General features: G+C 40.7%; 1 protein-coding gene across 3 annotated transcripts in view; it reads left to right on the top strand.

Moving 5' to 3' along the window:
* The window catches only part of ADK (adenosine kinase), a 390,229-nt gene that overhangs the window by 250,544 nt on the left and 118,132 nt on the right, over positions 1–21,553 (top strand). For all 3 annotated transcript variants that reach the window (XM_084795010.1, XM_084795009.1, XM_084795011.1), the window contains exon 7: positions 12,426–12,596. In XM_084795010.1, the coding sequence (XP_084651136.1) occupies positions 12,426–12,596 (171 nt within the window). The remainder of the gene's footprint in view (positions 1–12,425; positions 12,597–21,553) is intronic.

The following is a 21,553-nucleotide window of genomic DNA, read 5'->3' as shown; positions in this document are numbered from 1 at the left end:
TACTCCATTATAGAAAACTCCGCTCCGAGGGCATAAATGGCCCTGTCCTATGTGCCGAAGCACAGGGTGAGAGGGTCTGCTCTAAAGCCGTTTTGGTTTTGCTTTTCCTTTTGTTTGAGACCAGGTCTCATGTTGGCCAGGCTGCCCTCGGCCCTGCTCTATAACCGAGGTTGGCCTTGAACTTCTGACCCTCGTGCTTCCACCTCCCAAGTGCCTGGACTTGCATCATCACATCCAGTGTAAAAGGTCTGTCATCAGTGAAGGTCAGCATTGAATCGAGTAGAAGGCTGAGGTGGCATGCAGCAGCAACACGGTCAGGATAAGTACAGGAAATGTCGCTCAGTGGACAACGGGGCCAATCCCGAGCTGGCACCACAGACTAAAGAGGAAAAAAAGACAAGCTACCCTTTGGAAATAACATGTTATGTTCAGTTGTAAGGACCTGTGTAGATTTAGGGCTAGCTGCAGAAAATAATTGTTCTCACTTCAAAATAAGGTGTTAGAAAACGTAAAGTTCTCTCTTTTTCTGACACTTTAATTTTACATTTTAAAATTTTTGTTTATTCTCAGGTGGAGCGATGGCTCAGTGGTTAAGAGCACTAGCTGCTCTTCCAAAGGACCCAGGTTCCATCTCTAGCACCTGCATGGCAGCGCACACCTATCTGTGACTTTAGTCCCAGGCTTTTGATACTCTCACACAGACATACTTGCAGGCAAAACGCCAGTGAACATAAGAGATAAGAAATGGGCTGGAGAGATGGCTCAGAGGTTAAGAACACTGCCTGCTCTTCCAAAGGTCCTGAGTTCAATTCCCAGCAACCATATGTGGCTCACAACCATCTGTAATAAGATCTGGTGCCCTCTCCTGGTGTACATACAGACAAAACACTGTGTATATATGATAAATAAGTATTTTTTTTAAATAAAATAAAATATAAGAAATAAGTCACTCAAATATAAAACAGATGACGGTTTTAAAAATTGTTTATTTTCATTTTACACATGAGCACTTTTCCTGTGCAGCACATACGTGCCATGCCTACAGAGACCAGAAGTTGAATTCACATCCTCTGGAAGTGACTTACAAATGTTTGTTTGCTGCTCTATGGGTCCTAGGAAGTGAACCCCCATGGGCCCTCTACAAGGGAAACAAAACTTCTTATCCCCTGAGCTATCTCTACAGCCCTTAATTTTTTATTTTATTTTATTTTTTAGTGTTCTTTATTATAAAGATGAAGGTTCACTTAATAATTTCCTTAGCCTGGTGAATTTCCTGTAGAAATTTTTCTTCAACATAATTGTTATCTAAGTTGTTTTCAACAAGAATGACTAGCTGCTGTTGTGAATAAAGTTTTATTATGGCTCAAGCACACTCGTTGTAAGTACTGTAGATTGCTCCCCCTATGCCACACTGACAGGCGAGCAGGTTCGGCGGGACTCAGGAAGCTAAATACTTACTGAACCTTTGCAAAAAGCATCCCTTCATATGGCCAAATGGAAGATGAAGAACCGACTCCGTAGTATGTGTAAATTACAGCACAACCGACACACGAGAGGGTGTCAGTGGCACAGGCTTTGTGCTTCAGTTAGCACACAGCCCCAGGTGTTGATTCTAAGAGTTTCCAGTGTGGGCCACTGGAGATTATATCGGAAAGTACACCGATGCCTGCTGTCTGTTTGTCATTTACACATTTTAAGGAAGTAAGGAGCTCTTTTGTGTGGAGTGTTTTAGTAGAGAAAGATTGCAATAAACTATAAGGTAGATAAATTAAAACTGTTGTGAAGCGTCAGCTTGGCTGAAGCTGTTCGGTCGTCCGAGCACGGACAGGTGGTGGCATCTATCTGCCTGCCGTCTACTTCTCAGCGTCCGTCTCTTCACAGAGTGCCACCCGAATGTACGAGTTTACTTGTGCTGCTTCATACAGAGAAGAGTATTTATTTTTCCTAAATGCTCTGAACTGTGGCCATGAATGGCTTTAGCCTTCTCAAATAAAAATAGTTTACGTTGAGGTATTTTCTTCAAATAACTTTAAAGAACCCAAACTGTACACAGAGACATCACAGAGAAAACCCCCCAAGATCGCTCCGGGATACTTTGCATCAGTTTCAACATCAGATTGACCTACATTCCTCTGGGATAGCGTCATAATTTGGGAAAGGTTGGTGTGGCTTCTTTAGAAGGTAATACTTTCTGGAAAACACTGCAGCAAGAAGGAGAGCAGCAACGCATGCTTGGAATGAAAGGCTGGAAGGGTTACTTACGCAGGCCCCATAAACTCACATATCCCAGGAGTATATATTGCGGTGACTTAAATAATTTTTTCCTTCTTTTTCAATTTATATGTAATGTTTTTTTCTCAGACTTGCATCAAATTGTTAAGATGGTACTCATTAAGTTGTTTGGACCTACTTCCTACCAAACAGAACTGTTAGGCGTTTGCTAGGATACCGTGAAAAAATAACAAACTGTAAAGATTCTGTGAGCCGAGGAAGTTTCAGATCCTATGAACTAGAAGGAATTGCCTAACTCTAAAATGGATATACTCTTCTACAAGTATGTAGAAATACATCAGTCTTTAATTTTCATTGTTTTTAAAATAGCACTTCAGTGACAGAGGAATTCATTTAAAGTCTCAAAAAAAAGCTCAGTTGCACTGCGCTCTGTGCTGCAGGAAACAAAACCATTGTGCTCTCCCCTTTAAGGGCGGTAAGACAGATGTGAGTTCCTTATGTTATCAAGTAAAAAAGACCAGCTATCTGACTCATGTTGCCTGTTTGGGAAGTTCAAAGAAGAATGAGTAGGTCTCTTTGTGGGGTGAATGAAAGATTTTTTTTTTTAACAGACGTAGAGGTAGTGGGACAGTTGCAACTGGCCAAGTAATGGACATTTCAAGTGAAACAATGTAAAGACGCTGAAGATTTATTTTGGGAGGGACAAAACACTTTGTGTTTGTGACCGAACCGTGGACATGTGTTGTGGAGACGTCGTGGAGGTCACAGCTGGTTTACTAGGGAAGTTGGGGTGCGGTTGTAGAGAGAGCTAGAGTGCTGGGGTGTGAGGCATGTGGATTTAATTTACTAGGAAAAGAAGAATGATTAGGGTGATTAATCTGTCAGCAGGACATGGGATGATTAAATCAAGGAGAGAGGAGAGGCACGGAGAGCTTTTGGAAACGGAATGATGGATTTTGTTTTATGTATTTATATTTCAAAGGATCTAAGTTAAAGAGCACATTTTTGTTCAGCGTTTTAACTAACGGCTGTAAAAAGAACTTGTCATTCCTAAGGGAGGAGCACTTCTTAATACTTGGTACTTCTGTAGTAATATACTAATACAGTGTAGATATGCTTAAATTCATACTCTGGTGTCTTTGCGCTGTGTTGTGTTCTGATTTAGGTCTTACAACCTTGAAGATGTTAAACTGCCCAAAGCCCACAGTTAGAGACAGGTCGGCAAAACGTAAAAGTAAATGTACTAGGAGGTCTGGGAGCTACTTCCACCCACGAGTTCAAGACCAGTGAGTGTGGAGGGAGGGAAAGAGGAAAAGATCACAGAAAACTGAGTTAAACCATCTCCTCAGGTCTCACTGAGCTGTGGCCACTTGACCTGGTTACAGCTCCATCTATATTATTTCTTCATACCATTTCTGATCCCTAACAGTAACTGTTGAAACTGTTGGATTATTGTATATATTTTTTTTACATAGAAAAGTTTAAAGAGCATTTGTACGTTTGGTGTGTGCACATAAGTGCAGGTGCCTATAGAGGCCAGTAGTTTGATCCCTGGAGCTAAAGTCACAGGCTGTTGTAAGCTGCCAAGTGTAGGTGCTGAGAACTGAACTTGTGTCCACTGCAAGAACAGCACTCACTCTTGGGTGCTGAGCCATCTCCCCAAACTCCGTGGCCTTGTTCTTAGTGTGTGTGTTTACAGTATACATAGTATTTCAAAGTGTGTTTCAGTTTGCTGTGCATCCTCCTTATATTTTCCCCTTAAACAGACTTCTAGAATATCCTGTATTTTCTTAGCTCAGCAAGATGAGGATAAATATTCACATATGTCGCCTTCCTAAGATCCATATTCCATTGACGACACCTTTCTACCTTTGCTCTGTCTTTGGGCTGGTTGTTTGGTTGTTCATGTGTTTGTGTTTGAGGGGCTTACATGTGTTAAAAGAAAATTGGCTCCTTCATTTATGGTAAACATGGTATACTTAAACTTGCTGGTATTTTAATCTTTGACAGGCTTTAGATATTTGAGAACCAGGCGTTGATACTTTGTACGGTCTGCACCAGCAGAAAGACAAGAGAATTATTCTCCTCTGTTCCCGTTACGCGTTGCGTTCAGTCTGTGGTGGCAAACCTCACAGCATTCACTGGTGTGTCTGCTGTAACTTTCTTTTAGCAGTTCTGTTGCTGTCGTTCATTTGAAATATTGCATATCATAGTGTTGTAATTGTAAATGGTTTATATATTAATAGTTGTCAAATCTAACATTGTCCTTATAGCAGCAGTGAACTATGGCTTGTCATAATTTATATTTGATCTCTCCCACTCCTACAAGAAAATGTGTTTTATACTCTGGGAGATTCACAAAACGTCTAGGACCCACTAAGAGGAGAAAAACATGTTATCTGGGCGTTGTATTGGTTATTTTTGACTTCTAATTTATTCATTCTCACAACCCTGCTCTCCAACTGATGTTACTATGGCACCTTAGTTACAGCACTGGAAACAGGCTAATTATATTCTTTAAAACAGACAGCAGCGGTACATCTTGAGACAGGCATCTGGCACTCGGAGCTTTTCCCTGTGCAGTGCTAGTCTAGGCTTCCTGTGACTGTTGTTCTTTTTTCTTTTCTTTTCTTAAGCATACATCTTTTTTTTTGTTCCCTTCTGTCTCTGTAAATAGTGGTTTATACTTACTAAAATCACTAATCACACATTTAGTTTGTTCCTTTTTGAGCCTTCAGCAAGAAGAAATGTAGAATTACTCTCAGCCATTTATCTGCTTACTTATTCTTGTTTATTGAATTAATATTCTCAGTATTTATAAGTGTCTTCTGATTGTATTGATATTTATTTCAATAGACCAGAATTATTTTATTTTTAAAATAACTTATTAGCAGCATGTGTAGTTTCATACCCAGGATTTACCATTTCTACTCTTGATGCATCCCTTCTCATCATGTCTTTTGTTTTGTTTTCGAGTTAGGGTTTCTCTGTGTAGTACTGACTGTCCTGGAACTTGCTCTGTAAACCAGGCTGTTCTTGAACTCACTCTGCCTTCCAAGTGTTGGGATTAAAGTCATGCCCAGCTATTTCTTTATTTCACCATTGATGTAATGTAGTGTCTAATCACACTAATAGTACATATACTATTCTTGTCTTATGTTTTATTGAATAAATATGTACCATAATAATTTTCCTTTGCTACTTAGTTTTCATATTTTGTGATGTCTTCAAAATATTCCCCTAAGCAGCACTCTTCCATACAGATACTATGAACAACATAGTAATTTAAACATAATAGCAACATTCAAACATTTTTAAAGGCAAGCTAATAATATACTTCATTTTAACATCAAATCACCTAGCAACAGGTGATCTGTTTCTTAGGTTTTGGTTTTGCTTTGTGTTTTTCTTTTGTTTTTAATTTTGATCTGGTCTGCTTTGACTGTTTCAAACACAGGCCAGAAAACAGTGGATGTACCTTTTAAATGCCTGTCCCTACTGCCCTCTGTCTGCCAGGTAGGCCCGTGTCAGACAATTAATCGCACCCCCAGGAGGAAATGACATGTTCAAACTCATGAGCCTATGGGTTGTCAGAAGAATTACTGAGTCAAGAGCATGAGCAAAAGCATGGTGGCGCACGCCTTTAATCCCAGCACTCTGGAGGCAGAGGCAGGCGGATCTCTGTGAGTTCAAGGCCAGCCTCATCTACAAAGCAAGTCCGGGATGACTAAGGCTACACAGAGAAGACCTGTCGTGGGGGGGCGGGGGAGCATAAGTATTTCAGATTATTCCCAAGACTACCAGTTACTCTCTCTTCAGCAGTATTGGTATGTGTTTGCTTCGGGCTAGGACTGCTGCTCCGTGTAGACCACTGGCCTAGATGTAGGCCTTGCTTAATCTCAGCTCCACCTTTTGCTTTCTTAAACATTAAGAATTGTTTCTTTAATTGTTAGAAAAGAGCCTTTGCCTGCTTAGGACTTTACTAGGAATTTCTCTTCTCGGGAGACAAGTCAGACTGGCCTAAAATGGCCAGGTGATCTCCTAGGATGACCTGACTCACAATACTGCCCCATGCCCTGCTCTTCTTCAGGATCTTTACAGAGTTGATATATTTATTTGTCCTTTGACATTTTCCCAGGCTTCTGTTTGTTTCTTTGCCTCCTGGCCATAGAATAAAATGAGTGAGATTTTAATATTTCTAACATAAATTATTTCTTTAGTTCTGGCCTTCAAAATATTTTTATACTTAAGTATATTTACTTTTCTTTTAGATTTTTCCTTTTTTTGTTTTTTGTTTTGTTGTTGTTTGTTTGTTTGTTTGTTTTTGTAGGTGGTTTTTTGTTTTGTTTTTGTTTTGAGACAGGGTTTCTCTGTGTGGCCTCGGCTGTCCTGGACTCACTTTGTAGACCAGGCTGGCCTTGAAGTCACAAAGGTCTGCCTGCCTCTGCCTCCCCAAGTGCTGGGCTTACAGGAGTGCACCACCATGCCCAGCTTTGTTTTAGATTTGTTTGTTTGTTTGTACAGATCTTGCCTTAGGTTTATTTGTTTAAAAAAAAACAGCATAGGACACTGGTCATCTGTAAATAGTGTGTAGGTAGATGTGTCACACCTGTCCACCTGTCTTCACATTGGCAGAAGCCTTTTCTATGGGGCCTTCTCACAGGCCTGGGCACCTTTGGGAGCCTGAGCTGGGGCTGAAACCTGGGCCTCAGCTAGAGGTGTGGCCTCTGCGTTGGTTTGAACCTTGGCTTTGGTTGGCAGAGCCTAGGACCCTTAGCCACGTAGCTTCGAATCCACTTCCGCAGTTTGCGGCTGGGGCTATTTGGCATCTTGGTCTTAACAGCCAGGGGCTTCACAAGGGCCTCTGCACGGCACTCCCTGCCTTCGCCTTTCTTCTTGTGCTTCTTGGCAAAACGCATGTTCCTCAGGAACTTGCGGTCAACCCCTTTAAGAGGTTCAAGTCTTTGTGACTGGGGTTTCTTGGTGCCATGTCTGTGCCGTTTGTGGGGCTGGTTGTGTGTGGTTCAGTTGTTGGGACTTGGCTATGTCTGCATGATAACCTGTGGCTCCCAGAACACCTGAGATTAGAAGAATAAGAGTTCAATATATTGTAAAATCTTTAATCAAACCAGAATTCATTTTATTTTATTTATTTTTTGGTTTTTTGAGACAGGGTTTCTCTGTGTAGCCTTGGCTGTCCTGGACTCACTTTGTAGACCAGGCTGGCCTTGAACTCACAGCGATCCGCCTGCCTCTGCCTCCCGAGTGCTGGGATTAAAGGCGTGCGCCACCACGCCCGGCCCCAAACCAGAATTCATATGGCTGTGTATCTGTCAGGTGCCTTAGGGGACTTAGCTTTCAGCCAAGGTGAGTGCTTGCTTGCTAATTGTATGTGAACTGCAGAGGGAGGCTAACCCACTCAGCTACCAGCTCACAAGTTTTATTTGTGTATTTGCTTTAGGACTAGGTAGACACAAACGCGTCTCGACGGCATAAAACTACCCTGTTTGTTTCTGCGCTCTTTAGGGTATTTTTTGATAACACAGGCAAGGGCCTCCCTTCCCCACCAAGTCTGTCTTAGTATATCCTCTGTCTGGTTAGAGGCCTGGTCACTCCGTGTACTTCTTGTTTGGTTGCCTTGTTTAGCCCAGGCTGACCTTGAAGTTCCAGTAAACTCAGTAACGGATTTGTGTTCCTGAACCTCCTGCATCAGCCTCGCAAGTGCCCGGACTGTACGCATGTGCCAACAGGCCTACTCTTCTATTTTCTTGTGAATCAATAAAAACTTATACTTACATAGGTGTCTGTGTATACATACACACACACACACACACACACACATGCACATATGTTTCATACCTCAAGTAACTGTTAGTGGGTGTCATTAAAAAGCTTGCATTCTTAGGTAAAGACATTTGAAGAGAACCCTCTGACTTAAAGAGGGAAAAAAATTGTTTCTAATGTTTCCTCTATGTAACACACCCTGAGAAGTCCCTTAGAGCGGTTGAGGTTCCCAGGCATCAAGTCAAGCTCTGCTCACGTGGCCTTTGGCTTGACCTAGTCTTTCACTCCTGCCTTCCTCCTTTTTGTTTGTAATGGACAAAGTCATCCCTTTGTTTTCAGTTCAGATTCGTGTTGTTCAACCTGTAGGAGAATTTACTGTGTTGTGAGCTGTTGACAGGGAGAGACACGGAGCTGTCTGTGGAAACTGACAGCCCTAACTACGAAATCCCAAGCCTTTAATGGATATATAGAGTGTCTTTCTAAAGCAGGGACATACAGACTTTCAACTTGTTTTCATTACAACCCTGACATGAACAAAACAGCTCTTCTTGTAGCAGCCCTGTTTTTACTTTGTGTCATGCTATAGGCTGGGACACTTGCCTTAGCAAAGGTTGTAAATCTGGGAAGAAAAGTTATGGTTGGCATGCATTTTAACAGTCTTTGCGATCTAACAGTCCAAATCCCAACTTGTTTAAATTCCGAATATTTACTTTACAAAGTAAGAGCCTATTTTAAAATATAATTAAGGTATACATTTATTATTTATTTAGAAGCTAATGCTTTGCCTATTCATTGTAAATTAACAAAAAAACAAGTATGGACTATTCATATTACAGTACAACTATGTTATATTTTAAAGTAAAACACACACAACATACATAGATTTGGAATCAGGCCAAGCTGAGACTCTAGAGGCATACTGGTTCCGTGACTTAAATTACAATCATATGTATTTGAGCACAGATCAAGTTTTCAGTCTGAAGTTGGTGAGAAGCCTAATTATTTGACCAGGTTACTATTTATATAGACCATTCTGTGGCTGTCTGTGGCTAATCCACAGCTGGCAGAACGCTAGCTCTGGGAGGGTTCTGTTTCATGCTGTAACAGTTTGGGGAAAAATAAGAGAGGGAATCTTGAAACCCTTCTCATGAAATAAAAGACTGAAAAAGCAAGTGCATGCGTACTACTCCAGAGACAGATGCTGTATAAACCACTGCATTTAATTCTCTTAGTCACAGAAATGGCAAAGAACGCAGCTTGAATGCTGATAGTTTTCAAGCGGCATGTGTCTAAAGAAAAGGAATGGTGAAAATAATTTGTAAATGGTGCTTAAAACATTACCTTTTAGAGTAATTGAATAGTGGTTAGGAATTAGTGGCATGGAGTTTCTAGATGAGAAAACATTGTGTTAGTATGTTAAGAAACATACATTGTGATAGATAGCCATTGCAGTGGTCATGGCTGATGTCATATGACACAAGAAAAAAGCACAACAAATCTATGTGGCAAACTTTCATGTGACACAGGAGCATTTAGAAGTAAAGTCTCACAGCTTTGGGGAAACTATTTTATGTAAAATTCTGAAGAAATTATTTTTAAAGAATCCAGATTTGGCAAAAGGAATATGATATAATGTCTAATGGTAATAAACAACAGGTGAGGGAATAGCATCAAGCAGGCCTCGTCTTTCCAGAATCTTCTTGTCCTCCAGGAATGGAACAGGGCCCTGGAATATAAGGGTCTTGCGGCCTGCTGTCCTGTGAAATGGGAACTCTATGCCGAAGTATCTTCTGTGGTTTTCTCCTGTTTCCTAGGTACCATAGCTTGGTGTACCAGGTTCTGAGCCCCAACGCAATTACAACTTTAAAACTCTCCCTTAATTTTTCCAATGCAGTAAACCCCTTCACAAATAGATCCTTATACAAGTGACTGCTACCACAAAATTTAATAGAATATTACTTTCAACTCGATATAGGAAAGTAATTGTGTGGTTTTTTTTTAAGGTGTTTGGGTTTTTTTTTTTTTTTTCATTCTTTCTTAAAAGTTCTGTATCCTCACCTTGTGGTGGTGGTGGTGGTGGTGGTGGTGCATGCCTTTAATTCCAGCGCTAAGGGAGGCCGAGGCAGGTGGATTGCTGTGAGTTGAAGGCCAGCTGGGTCTTCAGCACTAGTCTAGGACAGCCAGTCAGGACTACACAGAGAAACCCTGTCTCGAAAAACCAAAAAGAGAAAAGAAAAAAAAAGGTTCTGTATCTGATGTAAGTGAGTAGTCTTTCAAACACAAGTCAATAGTTCATAACATTGTGCGACTCTGGTTTGCTTATTGAGATGGACAGAGTCTTTGTTATATTGCCTAGGCTGGCTTTGAGCTCTGCAATCTTCCAGGCATGTTGCCATAATTTCCTCTCCTTTTTGCCTGGTTTAAAGAGACTCCCTCCTCTGGTTCTTTGCTTTCTTCACTTGATTGTTTTCTTTGAAAAGCAAGAATGGTCAAAATAATCCTTAAGAACCGTCCTCTACCGTCTCGAAAAACCAAGAAGAACCGTCCTCTAAAGCCAGGCGTGGTGCTTGTGCCTGTTACCCGGCACTTGGGAGGAGGAGACTGTAGGATCTGGGGTCCAAGGCCAGCCTGCACTTCCTGCCGGACCCTGTCTCAAACAAGCAAACCCTGAAAACGAACTGTCCTCTCATCCTCTCTCCCATGCAGAGAAAATTTCTCTGTTTTGATTTCAGAATTGTTCATAAAATAAGAGTAATAAACAGCATCTCCTCCATAGGTTTCATAATAATCACTCAGTTAGCTGGTCCCAGTTCCTGGAACACCAGAACTAATCAGTAGGTTTCCGATGGTTTTATCAGTGCTCACTGCTTATCTCTGGGCTTGATTGGTGTTCTTTACCCTCATTCCCTCCCCAGTCCTTCAAACACTCTGTCGTTTACTCTCACATTAAGTGCTTTTTCTCGTCATAAGGTTGTGTGTCTGCTCAGTGCCTCCACCTCTGCCTCCCTGGAGCCCTGAACACGGACGCACCGTCTTGAGAGTCCCTGTCAGGCTGCTCTGCCGTTTTCTCCTTGCTTGCCTTCCTTTGTCCTCTCCTCTTCTGTCTTTCTTTCAGCTGTTCTCTGTTGCTCCATGTTCCCTTCCTTGGTAAGGAACCACAACGTTCTTCTAACGTGTTTCTCATGAGTCAGACTTTGTTTTTGTTTGCCTTTTGTTCGTTTTCTAGGTGAGATTTCTCTGTGTAGACCAGGCTGGCCTGGACTCTAGACCAGGCTGGCCTGGAACTCACAGAGATCCTCCTGCCTCTGCCTCTCTGAGTGCTGGAATTAAAGGCGTGCGCCACGACTCTTGGCGGTTTTAACCAAGCTTTTTTATAGGAACTTTTGAGTAGTATGACCAATACTGAGTGCTCTGTCTACAACACAACACTAGTCTTATTCTCGACTTTTCTATTTAATAATAAGGCCAGGGTTGGTTGGTTTGTTTTTTGTTTTATTGTAACATCGCCTTTGATTTCTACTCCTTGCCTTTCACATCCTAAGTAGCCCCATACTTACAACTCCAGTGTGGCTTTCCTTTCACATATCCAAATGCAGGGTGGTTTTAGTTGTTGGTAAATTATTGCTGTGCAGTTTGCCTTTCTTGCATTTTCCTCTAATCATAGTCCTTTCTTCTGAGAAACGTTCATTGCCCTCACTGCGTCCTCACTACTCTCCCATCTTGCTGTTCAGTGCATCCTGACTGCCCCCAGGGCCTCTGTGTTAACACGCCCTCACTTTCTGCTACAGTGCTTTCACTTGTGTCCTGCCTCTGTTCCTTCCTAACCACCTTCTCCAAGCTTCTCCATATCTTTGCCTGTGTTTCCATCTAGAAGGCATTAATATATGCTATAAGATTTTGCCATGAGAAATGTAGACAAACAGTATTTTAAAATATTGATTCCCTGGCATGAAACTAATTAAAATAATTTTCTTTCATAGTTCAGTTAAGATATTTTTAAGGTAATAAATAGGCTGTGCTCCTAATAAACATTTTTAAAATCACTGAAAATATGCTGAAAGCTTAAAAGAAGCTAAAAGAATTACATCTCCCTCTGTTTGTATTTCTAAAATTTAAATGTACTTATTATTTTCTTGAGTACTTTTGTTTTGTAGGTTCCAAGTATTCTTCAGTAATGCGCATATATATATATATATATATATATATATATATATATATATATAATCTAATTTTAAATAAATAATGTTTTTTAGTAATGGCATGTACCAAACACATAGTACTCACATGGTAAACTTTTTTCTAGTTAGATACAGCCACTTCTACCTTGGATTTTATGATTAAGTTTGTACTGACATTGGTATTTTGTACAGGCTCCTGACGGTTCTAATTCCTTTTTTTTTTTTGTCCAGGGCTTTTTTCTAACAGTCTCACCGGAGTCCGTATTGAAAGTGGCTCAGTATGCTGCTGAGAGCAACAGGATCTTCACACTGAATCTCTCTGCACCGTTTATTAGCCAGTTCTTCAAGGACTCCTTGATGAAAGTCATGCCTTATGTTGACTTCCTCTTTGGAAATGAGACGGTAAGCTGCTTTAGAAAAACAAACTAAAGCCAGGTGTGGTAGTGTGTGCCTTTAGTCCCAACATTTGGGATACAAAGGCAGGTATATCTCTATGAGTTGTGATCCTGGCTCTGAAAAACAAAACAAAACAAATAATTTGTCTGTTTCTGGGGTGTATATATGTTTAGGAATGCATAAATAAAGCCCTAAATTTGGGGTCAGTGTTCTTGATTATTATACAAGGTTCACTCAATTTGAATTTCTCTAGCACTGTATTTTCTTTATTTCCTAAAGACTGGTTTCTTAGTTAAAAAAAATTTTTTTTAATATGAAAACATTGCAATTTAATTTACAAATAGTAAAACTCACCCTTCTTACTCTAGTTATCGTCACTTCTGCAAATGCATGTGTGACTTGTAACTAAGACCACAACCAAGATTTAGAAAAAAACAAAAACACAAACTTCCCTCACTTTTAAAATCTTCTGTCAAAATCATTTAAAGTTAACAGATTATGAGTAAATGCTGACACTATAATTTCCGTTTTATTTATTACTGAGATCATTTTGGAACTCTTTGTGTATCATAGTTGAAAACATTGTAATAGAATTTCACTTGAAGTATTACAGCGTCTTCTCTTAAGCAGTGGTATATTTTCTCCCATTACAAATCAAGGGACACTTTGAACATCTGCAAACTAGAACAGAGGAGGCTCTGGCTGGGCCTTCATGTGATGCTAGCCACATCAGCGAGCGAGTGTTGGAATTTTTGTGTATAAAATGATGCGTTACGTTGATCACCCTGGAAATCCGTTCTGAGTCTAATTCTATGGTCCTAATATTTTAATATATTCATGGACTCTATATGGCAGTAAGAAATGTGCACTCTGCCTAAAGAAACTTGAAAACTGACCTAGGAGTAATTTGAGATTTCACCTGAGTGAAGACTGGAAGGGTCGGTCTGGTAGAAAGAATGTCAACTGTGTGGACAGACGAAGGCTGTTACCATTGAAGACCAACGCTACCTCTTTACACATCCAACCACATCACCTGCTTTTCTTTTGCTGCAACCAAATACCAGACAGCAGACAACTTAAGAGGAGGAGGACACTTTTAGCCGGGTAGCAGATAACTCTTATCATGGCAGGGAGGCGTGGCAGAGCTTATGGCAAGAGGAGTGTGTAAGTGGGTTGCCAGACATCTCAGGAGGTTAAGAAACAGGACTGGGAAGCAGGCCAAGTTACAACCCTCCGAGCCCAGTTCCTCCAGCCTTCTTTCAGCTCCTAAAGGATGTGGAGCTTCCCGAAACAACTCCACCAAAGGGACCGCACATCCACACAAGTGACCTGTCAGGGACGACAGTTCATATCCAAACAAGGAACACTGAGACAAGAAATAGTGGTGAAAAGCTTGACTTATACATAACTGCTGGAGTCTCGTTTGACAAAAATCTGCCCTTGTTGTTGTTTTGTTTTGTTTTGTTTTTAATACAGTGGGGTTTTAATTTTTACCTACATTTTATTTTTGTGTTTGTGAGTATTTTTGCCTCCATGTGCACCATTTGTGTGCCTGGTGCCTGTGGAGACGAGAAGGGGGAGTTACAGAAGGTTGTGTGGGTTCTGGGACTTGAGCTCAGGTCCTCTGGAAGAGCAGCCGGTGCTCGTAAACACTGAACCAACTCTTGAGCCCTCATGTTTCGTAAAAGGCCAATGAAGCGGGTAAGAGATGTGCTATTTTAGCCCTTTAAATTAGAGGAATACGTCACCAGGATAGCATTCTGAGAATCGCTGTGGGAAAGTTGGTGTTCACCCTTTATAGTTCAGGAATATTAGACTGGCAACACATAAGTACTCTAGAGTCTAGGAAGACAAACTGTAAGGACTGTTCAGAAGGTAAGTGTGATTCCACAGAGTGGGACTTCAGGAGTAGAATGCTATCAGTGCAAGTGGGACTTGATAGTCACAGGTGACTCTAATCAGTAAGAGAGTGAGGGTGGAGCCATTGGGAAAAAATAGCAGGTACCACAAACAACTCTTTAGTAGAAGCTCAAATTGCAGATCCATGAGAGGGAGGAAGGAAAGAAGAGGAGAGGAGAAAGAGACCAAGAGAGATTGAGAGAGAAGAAAGAAGAGCTGGAAAAATGGCTCTATGGGTAAAGGTGCTTGCCACCAAAGCTGGTGACCTGAGTGTGACGCCCAAAACAGACAAGGTAGAGAGCTGACTGCTACCAAGAGTTGTCCTCTGATCTCCACGTGGGCAGCCTGGTGTGCACATACAATAAATACATAATCAAATAAGTAAATGCAAATTGTAAAGGACTAACGTTATGTATAAAGGCATTTATCACTGATTGATACTAAAAGTTTGGCAGAGGAGAGACTTAGGGGAACAGAAAAGAATAATCCCCCAAAGTGACCTTTATGTTTACAGAAAATGTTGATGATGTCAAAATGGTCTTCACTTTAAAAGGCAAGTGTATAAAGCACAACAGTCAAAAGTAAAAGATTAATTGGAATTAATCAGAAATAAATACTTTTATGGCCAAGTATTGTTTTAATTGAAAATCCCAGATCACTCTATTTTACCAATAAAGGCTTAGGAGGCAGATGCTGTGGTGAAAACCTGCTAGCTCAGAGAGGCCGAGAAGGCACCTAGCCGACCTTCCTACTCAGCTGACTGCCCAGGAAGAAAAGGCCAAAAAACACAAAACCAAAGGCTTGCTAGCTCAAAGCCCAAAAAGCCAAAGGCCAAGAAGCGTGAGGAGCTCAAGAGCTAAGAGCCAAAGAGCTAAAAGCTAAAGAGCTCAAGCTACAATCCTAAAACCTCAAGGTCTCTCCTGCTCTTTAATCCCTGTGAGCTGGTTTCTTGCTCCGCCTCTTGACCTAGGGTTAACTTTATTAATCCTGTGTACTGATAGCTCTTGAATTAAAGGTGTGTGTTAGGGCCAAACCACACCAAACAAAAGACAGGTTTTTAATCAGTTCACAGTCTCAGGGATCACAATGGGGTAAAGTATCCTGCAACAGCCAAGAATGCCAAGACACAGCTGTAACACGTCTCTGAGTATACAGAGGCAGGAGGATAGCATGACTAAGGCTAGGCTACTAGGAGAGACGGTGACTAACCAAAATGTCTTCTGCTTCAAAGAACAAGCTCCAGAGTGCGAAACAACACCCATACAGTGGGAGACAGTAGTTACTAATGCCCAAATATATGCCTCAAAGACAACAAGAAATCCAATAAGCAAATTTTTTAACATAGTCACAGAAACTGGGTATGGAGACATATCACTACAGAGGTTGTCGCAGAAGATCAAAAGCTTAGGCCAGCTTGGGCTGTGTATAGGGAGATGTCTTAAAACACACATGTATACTTAAATAAACACATTTACCCACACCATCGTAAAAAAAAAAAGCCACTTTACAGAGGGTCAGTAAGCACATGAAAAGACATTCAACATCTCTGATCATTAGAGAAGCACAAATGGACCTAAAATTAGACACTGCCTCACACCCGTTAGGTGCTGAAGACCCTGAAACCTTGTGTATTGCACTGGCCGGAATGTAAAGCACTATAGCTGCTAGGGAAAATAATTTAGTAGATTGCCCAAAAATTGAACATAGAATTGTTAACATAGAATTCAACAATTCCACTTCTTAGTCTGTCCCAAGACTACAAGCAAAAACTCAGGGGCTTGTGCACCGTTGTTTATAACAGTGTTATTCACAATAGCCAGAGGTTGAGGCAAAATGATTATTATGTTGTTAGTATAAATTGTTAAATATAGATTATTAAATAATATTTAATGGCATTTAATAATCCATACTAAGACATAAGCATTGGATTAGTTCTTAGTATAGGTTATTAAATAATATTTCCATGCCTAAAAGACAACTGTAAGGTGCTACATGGCTGCATGTCACGTTGAACAACTTCCTTTCTTTTGTTTGTGAATCCTGTTCATTTGCATTCATTCCAACAAATATTTATGTAGTGAGGCCTATTACAGTAAATCAATAGCTAATAGAAGCCAAGTACCTTGTAATATCTGTCATGGTGTGGGCTGTAGAGTAAAGGTGCTTCAGTGCGATGAGATATGTGTGGTATTTTCTTGAAGTCGTCTCTAAAGGTCTGATAAACAAGCAGCTGACTGGTGGGATGAGCAGTGTTTGCCCTGCGTGTTACACCGCCGTTGGATGAAGCTGCATTTGCACATAATACAAAGTCAAATAGTGCAACACCTTAATGATACCAAGTAAGTTGGATGTCAGAATCAGATGCTGTAAATGTTAATCAGCTAGAAATATCTGCTAAGGTGATGCAGCTTAATAGGGATAATAAAGATGATACTGTATTTGATTACAAGGAACAAGTAGTTAGTGTTTTATCTTTTGAACATATTATCCATTGTTCTCCTTGAATACTTAAGTAATGATAATAATTTATCTTCCTTCTTAAAGAGAAAAACGGACCTTTTTGTTGTAAAAATGCACTGCAATGTAAAATATATTTCACAAGAAATATATATATTTGAGTATATATTTATATGATTATTTTATATTTTCTTTTTCTCTCTCTAACTCTAACCTCCCAAAATATCTGCTTAATATTCGATCTCTAAAATGTCAATTATTAGCTGACATCAAGCACACTTAGCTTTTATATTTTGTACCTGGTTGTCCTTTTCCTTTTCGGGAAAGGTTTGAACAGTAGCATCAGTGATTTCCCAGTAGTGTCTGTTAAAGATGAAATGCTGTGGCAACCCGGCACAGTAGTGCATGACTCCAAACTGAAGCACTTATGAGGCAGAAGCAAGAGGCCTGAAAGTTCCAAGCTAGCGCAGACCATGCAAAGGCTGTCACAAGATGAATAAACTAAAACCAGGAGCTAGAGAGAGGGCTTAGCTGTTAGGAGCACTGGCTGCTCTTCTAGATGACCTGGGGTTTGATTCGCAGCACCCACATGGTAGCGTGCAAGTGTCTGTTAACTCTTGTTCCAAAGGATCACGTACGCTATTAGACATACATGCAGGCAAAACACCTGTACACATAAGTAGATAAAATTTTTAAAATAATGAGTAAATAAAAACCAACTTGCCCACCAACATTATCTCTCCACAGACAGCAACTGGTGACCCCATGAAGCAATTAAAAGACACACATACAGCAATTGGCCCAACTTACCACTCACAGTGGTCCCCAGCCCTCCTAACGCGAGGCCCTTTAATACCCTCATGCTGAGCTGATCCCCAACCATAGTTATTTCTGTTACTACTCCATAACTGTAATTTTGCTACTCTTATGCATTGTAGTGTATATCTGTGTTTTCTGATGGTCTCAGGTGACCCCTGTGCAAAGGTCTTTTGACCCCCGAAGGGGTCATGACCCCCAGGTTGGGAACCGCTGAGGCTGTAGCATTAAGGAGTAAGCCAAGCATCCGCACAGTGCATTTGAGTTGAGAGGACTGCGCTGCAGCTTTAGGGCTTCTGAAAAGCTACTGCTCATGACTGAAGAGTACCAGAAAAGATGGGGATGATGGCACAAGCCTGCAGGCCAGCACTGGGAAAGAAGAGGCAGGTTTGTTTCAGATAAGCCAGGGCAACTGTTGTCTCAAAAAACACAACAATGACAAAAACAAAAAAACTTATAAAATGATGAGAAGGAGTAAGTCCCTGCATCTGAACGAGTTTCAGGTCTCCTCCCAGTCACCCTTGGCTTTAAACTGGAACTAGGATTCATGAGCTGGTGGAGGAACGGTGTGCGCTTGCTCTTCTGACAATTGGAAGGCAGAGGCAGGAGGATCAAAAGTTTGAAGCCAACCCAGACAACAGGAGTTCCTGTTTCAAAAGAAAGAAAAATGAGCATTTAAAAGTAACTAGATGCGTCCTAAGACAAAATAGAAATATTACTGTTCTAGGATTATGATGTAGAAAGAGTAAGTTGCTGTGTGATTTACTTTCTTGTTTGTTTTGTTTTTGTTTTGTTTTTGTTTTTGAGACAGGGTTTCTCTGTAGACCAGGCTGGCCTTGAACTCACAGTGATCCGCCTGTCTCTGCCTCCTGAGTGCTGGGATTAAAGGCGTGCGCCACCATGCCCGGCATTACTTTCTTATTATACTGTAGTATGAGTGCAACTCAGTTGGTAGGAATGCTTGCCTGGCTCACAGGCTTGTACCCCAGGCATTTTGGGAAGTGGAGGCAGAATCAGCACTTCAAGGTCACCCTGGGCTGTATATTCCTGTCTGAAACGATGGAGAGCACAGAAGGAAAGAAGTCAGGAAGTAGCAAAGCTGATCACCCCAACCATCTCCGAGTGGGCAGGTCACTGGTGTTCATGTGTACCCACACTGCTGCACAGCCTTCCCACAGCCATGCAGAATTTTTCCTTCCTCCCAAGCAGAAACTCTGCATATTAAATAATAACTCCACCCATTTTCTGTCTTCCTAGTCTTTGGTAGTCACTTTTAATTTATTTGTTTTCATGTCGTGACTTTGCACATTCTAAGTACCTCATGCAGTTAGCTTCAATTAATAATTATCTGACATCCCTGGCTTGTTTTCAAAATTTATCCATGTTATAGCCTGTCTCAGACGTATGTCGTTTTCTAAGGTTGAATAATCTCTCTCTTCCCCAAGACACTTCCCACTCGCTTTCTCCAGGGTCAGTGTCTTCTGTGCTCTAGGCCGGTAGTCCACTGCTTGTCTGTCCTGCAGCCCTTTCCATGATTCTGAAATTCACAGAGAGGTGGTTTTCTTTTCTCAATTAAAAATGTTTAGTAACCAGGTCCAATAGCCCATAACACTGAGGAAGGAGGATTGCCATGCACTCAAGGCCAACTTAGATCTTGCCTTTTAAAAAGCAAGAAAATAAATAAATGAATAATTAAATAAAGAAACAAAGTCTTTGGTACCCCTGTTACATTTTATTTTCTACTTTAAAATGAACTACCTGATTCCATAGGTTATATTGACTAAAGTAGTTTTGATACTTCTCCAGTGTATAACCTCTTTAAATATTATATTTTTAATTAATTTTTAACATCTTCAAAGTTTAAACATTTTCCTTCAGCAACATCATTTTTTAACTTTAACTCACATACAATTAGCTTAATAAAGGACATTCTACATGTAGGTAATTATCAATTATGTCTATTGCTGCCGGCTCATGCCAGCTGCTTTGTAGTCATTGTCTACCCCTACACGATTAAAGAATTTGATTTTTCTTGTTGTTCTTTATTATTAAATTAAGTTTTTGAATAGAGTCATTTTGAAAATGGTTCTTAAGAGTAATACCTTTTAAGGTTTCCTAATCACTAGATAATTAACCTGCCAGGATTAAGTACACTCAACTTTGCCTCGGGATGCTTAGCTCTCAAATAAGGTCAATTATCTCCTGATAATGACTACTTTGTCAGGAGTCACCACTTAATTCCATGGTGAAGCGTCACATCACCCATAACGTGCACCTTAAGATGTTTACGACAGTGAAATACAGCTTGAAATTGGGCAGAAGAACTCTGTCAAATTATTTCATGTGTACTCAGAATAATATATTGCTCAGTAACCTCCCCTTTTGTGCATGGCGTTTTGACTCTGACATATGTTTTCATTTTATAAAGATATTCCATAGCTCTGCTTCATCAAATCCCTCTCCAGTATCTTTACTGCATTACTATTTCTTTACAGAGAATCACATAGTATAGGGCAGGAAAGCTGAGGTTACTTTCTCCTATGTGGTCATTTAACTTTCACTCTGTAGCCTCATTGGCCTTGAAATGGAGATGCTCCAGCCCAGCAGTTCCAGGTGCGCACCACTGTGCCTAAGTGTCCTCCCTCCTCCTCCTCGTCTCTCTCTCCGAGTGGTTTAGCAATAGATGAATTACAAAACAGTGAAAATTCTGCCCTTTGTTGGTGTGACTGTCCAGTTACTGAGAAGTCGCAGGGTCATATTTGGGTAGTGGTGAGGCTGAAATGGCCAGAAGGACAAGTGTCATTTGATACATCAGAACCTTATGAAAAAAGTAAACTTGGCTTTACATGTTTGACCCATATCTTCTGAACTTACATGATAGCTTAAAGATAGTGTATCGTGACAGCCCAGGCTGCTGGCCTTGGGCTCACATCAGTCATCCTGCCCAGCTTCCACTCAACTGTCTATGCTAGCTGCCCTCCTTTTTGTATTATGTGATGCTGGAAGTAGGCAGAGACTTTATTGATGTTTGTTTGTTTACATTGCTAAACTTAGAATTTTATTTAAAATTTTTAAGCAGTGGTTTTTTTAAATCATAACTAATACTGTTACAGATATGTAAAATAGTTTGTTCAGTTTCCGTACTCCACAAAATAGAAGTCATTTGCTGCTTCATATTTTTTAAAAAATAATAAAATGTGTTTAAGTGTGAATGGGAGGAGAACTCAGTCAGTAAAGCCTTATAAGCAGTAAGTACAAGGACCTGAGTTTGGTTCACAGAACCAAGTTCAAAACACCAGGCGTGGTGGCATGTTTGGAGTCCCTGCACTTGGAAAGGTGACCCCATGATTCCTGGAGCTCATTGGCCAAGCAGCCTTACTTAATTGGCCAGTTCTGGGTCCAGTGAGCTACCCTGTCTCAAATAGAGAACGTGAGAAACATTCCTGAAGATCAGCAGGCAGGTTGTCCTCTGCCCTGACCTGCAGGCGCATATGCACTCACCCCTGCACGTCTGTGTAAACGCTCTGCCTGCATGGCTTCATTCAGGCACTGTCTTTTGGTCAGGATTTTCTAGCCCTTAGTAGACATATAATTATAAATTTTTAGAAGCTCTGTCAAGCCAGTGTATACTTTATACTCAGGGGAGTGTTTTATTCATGTCTTTCTGTCTAGTCTAATTCTTTAAGGTATGTGGTCTCCAGGCATTTGCATGAACTCAAAGACCATTACCTAGATCCATATTCTAACCATAGAAGAAATGGTCTTCCCTTTTACCAGACTGCCGTCGGTCT

Source organism: Acomys minous, assembly GCF_964271855.1.
Source record: "Acomys minous genome assembly, chromosome: 9".
Taxonomy (NCBI): Eukaryota; Metazoa; Chordata; class Mammalia; order Rodentia; family Muridae; genus Acomys; species Acomys minous.
The sequence above is the reverse complement of the archived record's forward strand: the minus strand, read 5'-3'. Positions and strand labels throughout refer to the sequence as shown.